Source organism: Lutra lutra, chromosome 9 (genome assembly GCF_902655055.1).
Source record: "Lutra lutra chromosome 9, mLutLut1.2, whole genome shotgun sequence".
Taxonomy (NCBI): Eukaryota; Metazoa; Chordata; class Mammalia; order Carnivora; family Mustelidae; genus Lutra; species Lutra lutra.
Window position 1 is genome coordinate 58,691,739 of NC_062286.1, and position 14,099 is coordinate 58,705,837.

Below are 14,099 nucleotides of genomic sequence, written 5' to 3' on the forward strand. Positions count from 1 at the left end.
AACCAGGTAGTTCAAATTCTTATCCTAACACCCAACACTGCTGGAAGAAAAACCTTGCTTAAGGCCGAAGTGGGAAGGTGCTGTGGGAGAAGTAATTTTGGAATCTGCTTATGCAGGGCACGCCTGGGAGGGAAGCTGACAGTCAGAGAACAATATACGGGCAATTAAAGAAAGATAATTAAGGACAGAGTCTACCTGCTGAGACAAATGTGCCCAAACCTCCTTGTCTGTTTCCCAACCATCAACAAGGCCAGGCATTTTATGCCTCAGGCCTCCTTGCCCACTGTTTCAGGGCTAGTAATAAATCGACTTCAAAGGGATGTTTAAGCTATGCTCAAGTATAAACCAGAGTGGCGCACAGCAGTAGTATTAGATGTTCCTTGAAACACATGTGAAAGGGTAGGACTTTGCTTTGTATCATTATTTTCTAAAGCATATTCTTTAAAATACTAGTTCTATGGGTGTCGTGACTCTTTTCCTCTGGTCCCTGCAGAGATGGGTCCTGTGGCCAAGTAAATTTAAGAAATAATTAAATAAGGTTATTCACTGCAGGATTCTCCAGAGTCCTTAATTGTGTGCTGAGAATCTCCAGGGGTGGTTAAAGGATATGATATGAAAAATTTTCCAAACTTACTTCCCCTTGGAACCCTCCTTTAGTAGAGCTTCTCTGGGGATTAGCGTTCAATGGAACACACATTTTGGGAACGGCTGTCCAAATACACATTTTTGTGTTAGATAAAACTGAAGATGATATTGAAGGTAAGGAGTGACAAACATGGCAATGTTCACGTATTAATATTTTAACCTTTATTATTAATAAATATTAAGAATATTAGTGATTAATATTAATGTAAGTATTAATATAAAATATTAATCTTCTAAAAAACTGAGTTTTCTAATTTGATGTGGGAAGAGTAAGCAAATTTTTCCCCAGATAAAAAAGTGAGGGGGGTGGCTTTGATAATAAACATGTTAGACTGGAAAAAAAAATTGTGCTTAATGGTGCCAAGGTGGTAAAAGATAAGAAAGGTAAGACAGATTTTTTTCTTAATTCAAATAATGTTTTGTAAAGGCCACATCATTTTTACCTTAAGTAATATTTTTATTCAAACTCTCAAAACAACAGTTTTTGATGTAATAAACACACCTAATTTTATTACTTTACAAAATTTCCAGGCTTCCAGAAAAACACACATTAGCAGATTTGAAGAGCTGGTGTAAATGCAGTGTTTCCCAATTATTTTGAAAATCAGTACTTACCAGATTGGTGTGTCAGTAATTATGATCATACAGTGTTCAGGCTGTAAGGGATTTTTAGAGATGCCTGCTTCAAACTCTTCATTTTATAGGTAAGGAAATTAGGGCCTAGAAAGGTTTAAAGAACTTACCCAAAACCAGCCAGTTCTCAAATTGTGCCTTTTTTGAAAATTAAAGATAGCTTGTTTATTGTATTGCAAGGGATGTTAATAAGTAATCAAAATCATGTCCATCTCTAAATCAATTTTTAAAATATTTTAAACTAAAAGTTATATATTATGGGAAACACTGTGTCTTTCTGGACATATGTGTGTGTATACATGCATAAATGTATCAATACACATACAGATATTTTTACCTGGAATTGGTCAGATGTACATGTGTTCATTTCTGGTGACATGGTGTTTGTCTGACCAATGGAAGCAATTTTTTCTGCAGCAGAGAGTGGTTTCAGTGGTTCCTTGGTGGGCTCTAACATACCCTGAAAAAGGCATATTAGCCATTAGTGGAAGACGGAGAGAAATCAACTCAAACTTTATGAGAAAGTCAGTCTAGCAGAAAGTAAAAAACCAAGTCATTTGGAAAGTACTAAAGACAAAAAGGAACTATTCTTAAATTTTGTTTAGAGATGATCTTCTAGTACTGTAATGGAAAATGTTTTACAATAGAACTTTGGAATCCAAACTGTATTTGTTTGGTCTTAAAAGTATCTAGTTCTCTCTGCTACACAAAAGCATAAGCAATTTGGGATGGCGGGGGGAGGGGAGGGCAAGCACCACAGATTATATCAAGGCCCTAAGACTCCAACAATATTATGATGTTTCAGACACTGGAACTCAGAAGAGGACACCCTTTGTACCCTTTATACCATGGTGGTGCTTGGAGAAGCAAGAATTCTAAAACATGCCATCTAATGTGATGATGACTACATGCTTCAATGTAAATTTAGTATTTGATCCTACCTACACTAAAGGATGGGAGCCTTAATACTTAGTTTCTGGGATTAGCAAAGCAGAGACACAGCCATTTCAGAGGGGAAAACATGTTACATGTTCCTCTAGATGTGTTACAAATCTAACACACTCTCTGAGTAAGAAAGGAAGGTATTCAGGAAGGTGGAGGTAGAAATAAAGAAGGAAAAAAAAAAACCCACCCCAACATTCTGTATCAATACTTTACCAAACACTAATAATAATGGGTAATCATCAGTTAATGGCCTGAAAAAAAGCTAAGCTTTAATACATTTTAAAATAATACTCAAGGAGCGTTTGGGTGGCTCAGTCAGTTAAGCGTCTGCCTTTGGCTCAGGTCATGATCCCAAGGTCCTGAGATCAAGCCCCCACATTGGGCTCTCTGCTCAGCAGGGAGCCTGCTTCTCCCTCTGCCTGCCACTCTGCCTACTTGTAGTCTCTCTCTGTCATATAAATAAATAAAATCTTAAAAAATAATACTCGATAAACTCTTGAATATTTATCAACCAAACTACACAAAAGTCTTCCTTTACTGGGGGAAAAATATCAAAGCAGTTACGACAGTAAGGTCAGAATCTGTAAATTTCTAAGGACAAGTTTTCAGAACAATCCCCCTTCTTCTCAAAAAATAGGACAAATGCTAACTAAAGCAGTTTACAGATTCAATTCTTAACAATGGCATTTGTGAAAGGCTTTACTCCAGCAGCTTGAATGAAAATAAATTCACTAACTCAAGAGCTTATACATCATACAGGCTTTCTATCCAGTGCATCCTTATATAAAGACGATGCAATTCCCAGCCTTAGCCGACTTTTCTAACATGAACTATCCCTTATATCCAGTGGTTCTCAAAGTAGTCCCCAATCAGTAGTTTTTGTACCACCTGGGAACTTTTCAGTTGTGCAGCCTTACCCCTACTGAATAAGAAACTTGGGCGGGGTGGTGCCCAGCATTCTGTTTTAACACGTCTTCCAAGCAATTATGATGGATATTAAGGTCAGAGAACGAGTGACTTAAACCATCATTTCAGGTCTTATTCCTCCAGATGAGACCAAAAGACACTGAACACTTCATCTGTGTGAAGCACCATGGAAAATATTCCGTTACAATTAAAATTTGAAACCAGATATGAAAAAGAATAAGTTTTTAAGTGTAAGTTATCATAAAGATGGAGAAGAGGTGTATTTACTAAATAAACTTTGGTATTAAAAGCTTATAAAAATTACTAATAAAGATTGTAATTAAAGTAGGAAAATAAAGCAAAAATATTAGTCTCTAACTCCTCACAAAATTCAAAGGACTGGCTAATGTGCTGAGCCTACACATAAGGATTAAGTAGGTTACTGCTCCCAATGTACTGAATGAAAACTCGTACAAACTGAATTCATAGTTTCTACTCAGAAGTGACAGTAACACCAACAATCTCCAGAATGCTGCTACTTGAGGGAAAAAGAGATACAAATAACCAAAAAGTTGAAGAATGTTCTCCATTATATTTACCACAACAGAAGTAAGTATAAGGATAATTACGGTGTTTTGAAAATATCAGATAAGCTACATTTATATTTATAAAGGAGCAGAAACTGATTAAAAGGCTGAAGCACAGAAAAGTTTTTGTCTTGGGCACCAGGGCGGCTCTGTCGGTTGAGCCTCTGCCTTTGGCTCAGGGTCCTGGGATGGACCTCCCATCAGGCTCTCTGCTCAGTGGAGAGCCTGTTTTCCCTCTCCCTCTGCCTACCACTGTCTACTTGTGGTCTCTATCTCTCTGTCAAATAAATAAGATCTTAAAAAAAAAAAAAGTTTTTGTCTAATTCCATAAAACTACAAAAAGGGAAACAAAGTAAAACATTCCAGTTCATTATCTATAATTAGAACTTATTCGGTCCTCGCTCATGCTCTCTCTCACTGTCTCTCTCTCAAATAAATAAATAAAATCTTTAAAAAAAAAAAAAAAAAAAAAAAAGAACTTATTCGGGGGAAAATGCTACATTAAAGAAGGTCAAGTTTCACAGCAAATTCATTTTTGCATGCACATAAAGGGTTGTATAATTTAAATCCCATACCAAATTAGTTATTTTTTCTTAAACACTGTATTTTTACCTTATTTTCAAGTTATTGGTTAAAAAAAAAAATCTTGTTTAATAGACAGAACATTTTTTTCACCAATAACTCAAAGACATGCCAAAAACACAAACACATCTAAAGCGTGAGTCTTGATAAGGTACAGAAAGAAAATTCCTTAGTTATCCTGGACTACCTGGCCTACCTGAAAAAACAAAACTGAACACATTTAAAAAATTAAGGGCAAAACTAAGAACCAATTATGGGTCCTGGCTCATTTTCAATTACTATCATATGGTATTCCTAAATTTTCATATACATCCATAGCTTCACTAATGCATCATTTAAAATTTCTCACAACTGGATTCAAACACACGATATCTAAGCCCTCAGGTACTTCAGCTTCCACTTTTTAAAAGCAAATTTAGAAAGAAAAAAAAAAAAGGAAGAAAGAGCAAGACCTCCAAAGATACATTTACAGTTATGAGCACCATTATTACTAGGATAAAAATAATCTTCCAACTAAAACAAAACAGAATCTTTAATTAATAGAATATGGAAAAATGTCCTTAAATCAAGACTTGAAGGGATTTATGACATCAAAAAGGAAATTAATAGTTAATCATTTAATGTTCTCACACCAAGTGCCCCTTAAAATACACTTTCCATGTTATGCCATGTAAGGTAATTTTACAGAATGGAGCAATGATAAATTTGCGGAGACATTTTTTGTACTTACCAATCCTGCTGCATACATGGGCACTATAACAGGCTGCTTCTTATTACCCGTGAAGAGCTACATACATGTGTTAGAGAAAAAGAACACATAGTTAAGAGAATGCTATGGCATACAATGAAACAGTTAAAATATGCTTGGAATGCTTTATTATATACACTGTGAAAAATAAATACAATAAATTATTAAATTGCCCATATGGGATTATATTTTTGATCTCTTAGTCCAATACCTTCATTTTATAAATAACAGAAAAACACTAAAACAACCTTTTCTTAAAATAAGAAATAGTGACCAGAGAAAAATTTAGACTTATGTTTAGAGGTTGCCATATTCAAAATACATGAGCATTTAAGACAACTAATAATTAATTTTTCTGAGCAACTAGCTTATTGCAACTTGATCAGAAGTTGTAACAGAATTTAAAAACACTCATAGGCCCACTAAAGGATTTCCAAGGTATTAACAAAACTCACAATGTTTCGAGTATCTATTCCCAAGGAGCACAAAAGCTTCTTGTTGCTATGGGAGCCGCCCCACTGATATCTCAAGCCATGTGCATCATTGATATCCTGGAGCTCCGTCCACACATCCAGAAGTTCCCTGCAAAGGTCATGACAAAGCCACCATGAATTCATCATGGATTCTAGCTTTAATGTGATGGTGAAATGTTACACATTCTAATCAATCTTGCATTTAACATGAGTATACAACTACCATTTGAATAAAATCAACAACCACCACTTAGTCATTAAAGTAGCTAAGTTAAACTCATTTGGAACAATATGCCAGTAAACAACCAAGATTTAGCTTTTTTTTTTTTTTTAACTGTAAAGCAAAAACATTTAAAAGAAGAAATCACTCAACCTTCCACCAAATTACTAGAGCCATTTAATATTGGTGCTTTTTTTCTCTTTGAATCCTGACCCACAAACACAGCTGCAATTATAATATATAGAGAATTTTGTAATCTTTTTCAGATTTTAAGCATTTCTTCATCTACATGTATAACTTTTTCAATAGCGGTATAGTGTTCTACTGACAGAATGTATCATTATTTATTTGGCCACAAAACCATATAGTTTAAGTAAGTTGTTTTTACTGTTCAGCTCCTATTGTTAGTTTAGGCAAAAATATCTTCCTGTATTTTATGGTGTGTTTTGTTGTAGAGTTGTGTTATATCCCAAAAAGGAATCTCCTGGAGAGATTCCTGGGTCTATTTGAACAACTAGCATATTTTTATTTTATTTTTTTAAAAAGATTTTATTTATTTATTTGACAGAGATCACAAGTAGGCAGAGAGGCAGGCAGAGAGAGGGGGGGAAGCAGGTTCCCTGCTGAGCAGAGAGCCCGATACGGGACTCGATCCCAGGACCCTGAGATCATGACCTGAGCCGAAGGCAGAGGCTTTAACCCACTGAGCCACCCAGGCGCCCCAACTAGCGTATTTTTAAATAACACATCTAAATGGTTTTAAGATGGTAAAGCATAAACCTTTTTGTCCCCTTTTCTTCTCAGAAATCACCCTCCAAAACACCAAGAAGCAAATAATAATCTTCATCTTTAAAGAAATTAAGAGGTACTTAAAACCCTGAACCACAAGCACTGAGGTTACAAAAAGAGATGAAGGAGAGACTTGCACAGAGGGAGAGAATGTGTCCAGAGGTGGAGAGTAATGAAATGCAAGAGAAGAGTACAAGAATAGGAATAATTCTGAAATTAAAATCAGAAAATCAATCTAGACCCTCTAACATCTAATAATAAGGAGTTCCAGAAAGAAAACAATGGAGGGAAGGTTCCTGTCAATACAAGAGAATTGCCCAATACTGAAGAACAGCAGTCTCCACACTGAAAGACTGTACACCTGTGTTCAGTCCAATGAATGAAAAGTCTCATCAAGACACTTCATTGTGAATTTCAGAATACCAATAACAAAAAATCCTAAATTATAAATTTAATGTGAGGGCAGAATAAAGTAAAAATTTACCACCCCTGTACTTCATTTCTCAGGAGGCTATTAGAGGATGTGTTCCACCAAAATGGGCTATAAGTGAAGGGAAGTCCCAAGACAACATGTGTTTAAGAAGCCTAGATTGGGGCTGCCTGGGTGGCTCAGTGGGTTAAGCCTCTGCCTTCAGCTCAGGTCATGATCTCAGGGTATTGGGATTGAGTCCCACATCAGGCTCTCTGCTAGGCAGGGAGCCTGCTTCCTCCTCTCTCTCTCTCTCTCTACTTGTGCTCTCTGTCAAATAAATAAAATCTTTAAAAAAAAAAAAAAGAAGCCTAGATTAAATCCATTCCAGACTGGAATAGGAGGATGGAGGACTCAGGAAAAAAATGGAATGGCTAGCCTGACAGGTTTGATCACAAGTATTAACAGGCTGCTGGAGGGTAGGAAAAGACTTAGTAAATGAAAAAGAGAGGTCATTATATATCCAGGAAGAAGCTCTAATAGTGGACAATAAACACTATTTACATAATTATAATAATGAAAATACCAAATACCAGCTGAATGAAAAACTATGATATAAATATAATGATGTACTATGTGTTGGGTAACTGAATTTAAAAAATAAAAAAATATATATATAGGGACCATGAAGGGAGCAGATGTAGTCTAAATTCTCATCTATCATACCAGAAGTCAAAAGATAATATATAAAATTAATGAGAATATTGATCTAGAAATACTTTAAAAAGCATTCAAAAATGGAGCAGGGAGTTTTTTGAATTTTAATAGCACAATCTGCCTTTTAAAAATTCACAGTGTTACAAGAACATTTCAGAACCTTGATGCTTTAAGATAAGCTTCTAAGTTAAAACAGCTGAAACTAACAAATAGACATGCTGTCTAAAAACTGTCTACTACTTACCCACTTTCAGCTAAGGCCTCTCTCGATTTTACTGGGAAGGTGCTTGTTTCCAGCAAGTGCTTCAGGGAAGTAACTTCCTCTTCAGTACCAGGGATAAATATTGAAGGAAAACATGCTTCGAAAATTCGCTCCAGGCGGTTTAGTAAAGCTGTCTGCATCAAAACACCCCAAAAAGTTTATTTTCATTTCTCTAATTTCAATGATGTCAGTTTTATCATCAACACACACATATACCTCTAACCCCACAACCTCTCCACTACTATGAGAGGTTAACTACCACTCAGGTACAGGAAACACTAAGTGAAAGGAGCAAAACTACTCAAAGAACAACTGTTCTAAATGATTACATTAAGTAACCATAATGATATAGTGGTGACTAATGTAGTTAAATGCCAAGCAACGTTATCTGGTACTTTACAAACATTATCTTATTTAATCTATTACAGAATTCACAAAGAAGAAATTATTACTCAATTGTACAGTGAGAAAGCAACCTCAAAGTGTGCATAATCTACCCAAAGCAAAAATAAAAACAAAGAGACACATTCAGAAAAACAAACAAGCATCATTCATATTCCTTCTATCACTAGATGTTCCAACTACCACTCATGTACATTAGATTTAAGAATGATTATCAAAGGGGCGCCTGGGTGGCTCAGTGGGTTAAAGCCTCTGCCTTCGGCTCAGGTCAGGATCCCGGGTTCTGGGATCGAGCCCCGCATCGGGCTCTCTGCTCGGCGGGGAGCCTGCTTCCTCCTCTCTCTCTGCCTGCCTCTCTGCCTACTTGTGATCTCTCTCTGTCAAATAAATAAATAAAATCTTAAAAAAAAAAAAAAGATTATCATGAATGTTTATGAAAAGCATTATGCTATTATAGTTGAACAGAACTTTTTTCTTGAATATAAACATCTGAATTCTAAAAGCCTTTTAGAAATATCTCTGCTGCTAATAGAAACCAAAATAGGAAAGAATGCCTCAATCTTTTTTTTTTTTTTTTTTTTTTAGATTTTATTTATTTATTTGGCAGAGAGAGATCACAAGTAGACAGAGAGGCAGGCAGAGAGAGAGAGAGAGAGGGAAGCAGGCTCCCTGCCGAGCAGAGAGCCCGATGCGGGCCTCGATCCCAGGACCCTGAGATCATGACCTGAGCCGAAGGCAGCGGCTTAACCCACTGAGCCACTCAGGCGCCCCAAGAATGCCTCAATCTTTACTAAGAAATTCAATAGCTCATTTAGCATTTTGATGATCTATGTTATCTTTTAAAAATTCCATTTCTCTACTCTTCTATCTATGGTGTGTTCATTGAATGTATTTTTGAATAGAATGCTGCCTTTCCTCCAATCGAAGACGGAATATTCCTTAGAGTATTTTCACTGAAAACATTGGCATTTTGGAGTACGTTCATTAATTAAAACTTAATAAATTGAGATTAACTTACATTTTTGGGGGTACTACTAGGTTGTTCTACACGTGTAGCCTATGATAACATTTATTCCCACTTTCCCAACTGTATGTCAGACACATGTAAAATATTTTCAACTTAGCTCAATTTACTACTTAAATATCAAACAGGAATACAAACTATTAAGTTAAAGATTGTTGTTAGTGTACTCCTGAAATGATACCGAGTGTGCAAGAAAACGCCACATCATGGTGGTATTTCCTGGCAAGTAACAAAAACAAGTTAATGCTTGATTTCCGTTGTTTAGCATAGTCAGCAAACAGGAAAATGAAAAACAAAAGGAAAAATCTTCACAAACATGTTTTCCAAACCAAAATCTCTCTTCTGGAAGCAGTATCAGAGCAAAAAACTTAACACTGAATAATTAGTCTCAGGGTACTCTTCTGCTATCTCTACAAAAGTTACTCGAACACCTTCATTATATTCGTGTGTGTGATATGGGAAAAGCGTCTCAGTATCAATTATGAAACTTACAGTAAAGAGTAGACTCAAGATCCCCAGGCTTGTGAAACCTGAGTGTGTCAAGGGGACCTGCACTTACTTGCTTCAACAGAGGGAATGGACAGACACTACTTTTAGAGGGATTAGATAACCATCTAATTGGAAACACGATAAGCCTTGGCTCCTTCTGGGCAGGGAAGGTAAACAAAAACTCACATATGACTAAATTTTACTTCTCTGTAAATTAAAACTGAATCTCTCTCATATCCTCTTTGTTATCCTTTTAATGGGAAAGAAAAAATATTTATCAAAGGAAGGAAGAAATAACCCCAAAACACACTCAGTTAATTGGGCAACATTATACCTAACTATCAGTCTTAGGTACACCAGTGAGCAAATTGTCAAATCAGTGGAATGTACATGAACAAACAGAACATCACATTCACCTCACCTTTTCTCATACAGAATGTAAATTACATGAAAAACTTAAAAGAAAGTTCCATTTAGCTTTGTGGTTAGATATTACACCCAATTGCTTCAAATATTTTGTTGAATGAAGTAGAGCAGGGGTCAGCAATTCTTTTTCTTTTAGCTATTCTTTTCAATATAGGGCCAGATAGTAAGTATTTTCAGCTTTGTACCATCTATAAACAAATAAGTGAGGTGTGTTCCAATGAAACTTTATTTACTAAAACAGGGAGCAGGATAGATTTGTCTCATAGGCCACAGTTTGCTGACCCCTGAGGTAGAGCAATAAATAACAAAGATTCAAATATCAGAATCCTCTAACTGCACCACTAACAGCACCACCCACACCACAAGGAGGAACTCTAACAATTCAAAAAGAAAGCAGCTAACAGAATTAACAAAGATTGTGATGAAAATTAAATTTCCTGACATTTTCCTTTAAAAATACAATTCCCAGCTATGCACAAGACTAGTCTGATGGTAAAAAGGAACCCTCTAAAAATAGAGTTTCTTACTAATATGTTGTTCATGATAATACATGCCAAATTTCATTTGCTACTAGTTAATTCCAGGAAGTAAATGGCTGATTAACTATAATACTTCAATCAAGGGCTGTGGACCTAGAGATGAGACTCAGCTTCTGGACTTATCAACTGGAAATAGCAGGGGCACTGTCACAGGGTGGGTGACGAATTACAGGATTAAATGTCTGGCACCAGTGTGTGCCTAAGAAGTAACTTTTATCACTACTATTGTTATACAGATGGTACACAAAACACAGTACCCTACCAAGGAATAAAATAAATGTCAAAACTAGGTTCAAATCTCACTAGGGATGTTTCTCTACCACTATTTAGCATTCTAAATCATTATGAAAATACCTGTTTCGATCTATCAATTTCTACCATAAGAAGAAATTAAATAATCCAAATTTCTGCACCCTCCTTAAGATCCTCTTACTGAATTGGAAAATAAGTACCAATTTAAAAATGTCTATCATTAAGAGCCACTTATATAAATAGAACCTCTTACTGTTACTTCTTGTGGATTTTATTTTTTATGAAAAAAAAAAATTTGGGGGGGGGGGCGCCTGGGTGGCTCAGTGGGTTAAGCCTCTGCCTTCAGCTCAGGTTATGATCCCAGGGTCCTGGGATCGAGCCCCACATCAGGCTCTCTGCTCGGCAGGGAACCTGCTTCCCCCCTCTCTCTGCCTGCCTCTTTGCCTACTTGTGATCTCTCTCTCTGTCAAATAAGTAAAATCTTAAAAAAATCTTTTTTTTTTGAGAGAGAGAAAAGAGGGGGATGCAGAGCAGAGAGAGACGGAGAATCTTAAGCAGTGCCCAGTTTAATACCTACAATAGCCTTAAACCAAATGAGTAATAAAATTAATATTATATCAACACTAGGGTCAACAAAGTGAAGTATTATTTAAACTTGGACTTAATCTACTGTGTATAAGTGAAAAGGAACTTAATATTACCCTGCTTATAAGAATTCTTATTTCTGTATAGAGTATATCTAGCCATACGAGGCAATCAACTCCTGGTTTTGATTAAATGGGGACACTACATACTTTTAAATTCCTTGTAGCTGATTAACTCAGAAAAAGATGTGAATTAAACAGTAATATTTATTAATATGTTACAATACATGTGGACTTGTATTAGACATAAAATTCTAAAAGACTGTATTTTATTATTTGGCATTAGAGGTAAAGTCAGTCTGGCTAAATGAGTTTCCCTAGGCAGACAGTGCAGTATGTATAAATGAAACAATATCAGTATAACCCTAAACAGTTCAAGAAAGCGAGCACCTAAATTCAGTAAAATATCAAAAGATGTTCTCTGAAACATAGTTAGAAACTGCAACAGCCTGATATAGCTCATTATGTTTTTTATTTAATGCTTACACAGTGCTCACCACATGCCAGGCATTATTCTAAATGCTTTACAAATATTAACTCACAGAAGAACAAAGAGGAATCACAGGAGGAAGGTGACAGTCTTCTTATTTTCCCCATGTTCTAAAGGAGAAAAATGGAGCACTAAGAGGTTAACTCGCCCACAGTCAGATGAGTATTACACTCTGAATCCTGATCTAGGGAGTATAGTTTCAGAGTCTGTGTTCTTACACGCTGTATTAAAGCTGTCATCAAAGCAGTTGTTTTTTTTTTAAGATTTTATTAAAGATTTTATTTATTTATTTGACAGACAGAGATCACAAATAGGCAGAGAAGCAGGCAGAGAGAGAGGAGGAAGCAGGGTCCTTGCTGAGCCGAGAGCCCGATGTGGGGCTCAATCCCAGGACCCTGGGATCATGACCTGAGCCAAAGGCAGAGGCTTTAACCTACTGAGCCATCCAGGCGCCCCTATCAAAGCAGTTTTAAACTCAATCTCTAAAAAGTATAGGAGCTTTGAGGGCAGGGAATGTGTCTCATTTTGAATCTCCAGTACTTAGGTTTCTGTACCAGCCGATACAGAAATGTTAGCGAGATCAGTGTGCACTAGATTTAAAATACAAAACAAAACAAAATACACTTCACTTTTATTTAAGACTGCAGGGGGCATATTTGTTCTACTTAAGAAAGTATATCTTTTTATAAGGCATCTAAACCATTTTTGTACATAGGTTGGATATATTTATATAATTTAACAAGTATAAATAATAACTGAATCCCTTACATACTAGGTATTATTGCTTGATACTTACATATATTACTTTATGTATCTTTTAAAAAAAAAATCCCAAAAGCTAAGTATTATTGTTTCCAATATTAGGGATGAAATGAAAGCTCAGGGAGTAAATTTTTGGTTTGTTACCAGAAAGTCAGCATTCAGGATTTGGGGGAGACTTGTAACCTGTTTGTGACTGGGGCCTACCAACTGGGAAACTCTTCATTCAGTAATACGACTTGTTTGCATCAGTGGGTGAAATGAAATGGCTGCTTATATACCTCTTACCCTAAACATGGAGATATGACAGAACTCAGAATGAGTATAAGTGAAAGCTATACAGGGACAAACATGCTCCCTCTTCTGATGGTTAATTTTTTTTTTTTTTAAAGATTTTATTTATTTGACAGAGATCACAAGTAGGCACAGAGGCAGGCAGAGAGAAGGAGAGGAAGGGAAGCAGGCTCCCTGCTGAGCAGAGAGCCCGATGCGGGGCTCGATCCCAAGACCCTGGGATCATGACCTGAGCCGAAGGCAGCGGCTTAACCCACTGAGCCACCCAGGTGTCCCAATAAATAAAATCTTAAAAAAAAAAACAACAAACAACAAAAAAGAAAATCTCAGTTTTCCAAAGGGGTGTGTAAGACCAGCACCTAGGATCCTAGACTCTGGTTCTTATGCCACTCAAATGTGTGTCTTCTTTAAAGTATCTTGTATTTTTAAGGTAGTTCCCAAGTTTCCTTCAACATATTTCTAGTTAGTTTTCTTTCTTCTGAACAAAAGTTGATTAACATTAATAGTTTTAACATTGATAGCAACAGATCTTACTCTTAAGTGGAAATTTAGAAGAAATATAAAATCCACTGGGTAATTTTTTCTTCCATTTAAGAGGTTACCTTATGCCTTGCCACCATTAAATATTAAGTAAGATATCAAGTACAATCTACAATCGTACACTTTACCGATTCCCAATTTCAAGCTATAACATAAGAAAAGTGACCAACTGTAATATTCACCATGCTCTAAAAAGATGGTTTGGCCCTTCTGCACAGTTTGTGGATAAATCTAATAAGATATTTCTACCGATTTTTGGAATTAAAGATGAGAATTTTCCGAGGGAAAAATAACAAAAGAAATTGCTATCCAGATACTTCAAGT

The 14,099-nt window shown here is 36.0% G+C and overlaps 1 protein-coding gene across 4 annotated transcripts in view; it reads right to left on the reverse strand.

Moving 5' to 3' along the window:
- The window catches only part of AFTPH (aftiphilin), a 66,911-nt gene that overhangs the window by 18,309 nt on the left and 34,503 nt on the right, over window positions 1-14,099 (reverse strand). For all 4 annotated transcript variants that reach the window (XR_007129950.1, XM_047744576.1, XM_047744575.1 and 1 more), the window contains exons 3-6: window positions 7,899-8,050; window positions 5,502-5,628; window positions 5,029-5,085; window positions 1,616-1,738 (exon numbers count right to left, since the gene is read on the reverse strand). Coding sequence is in view for 3 of the 4 variants with exons in the window: in XM_047744576.1 (XP_047600532.1) it covers window positions 1,616-1,738; window positions 5,029-5,085; window positions 5,502-5,628; window positions 7,899-8,050 (459 nt within the window). In the remaining variant the exon portion in view is untranslated. The remainder of the gene's footprint in view (window positions 1-1,615; window positions 1,739-5,028; window positions 5,086-5,501; window positions 5,629-7,898; window positions 8,051-14,099) is intronic.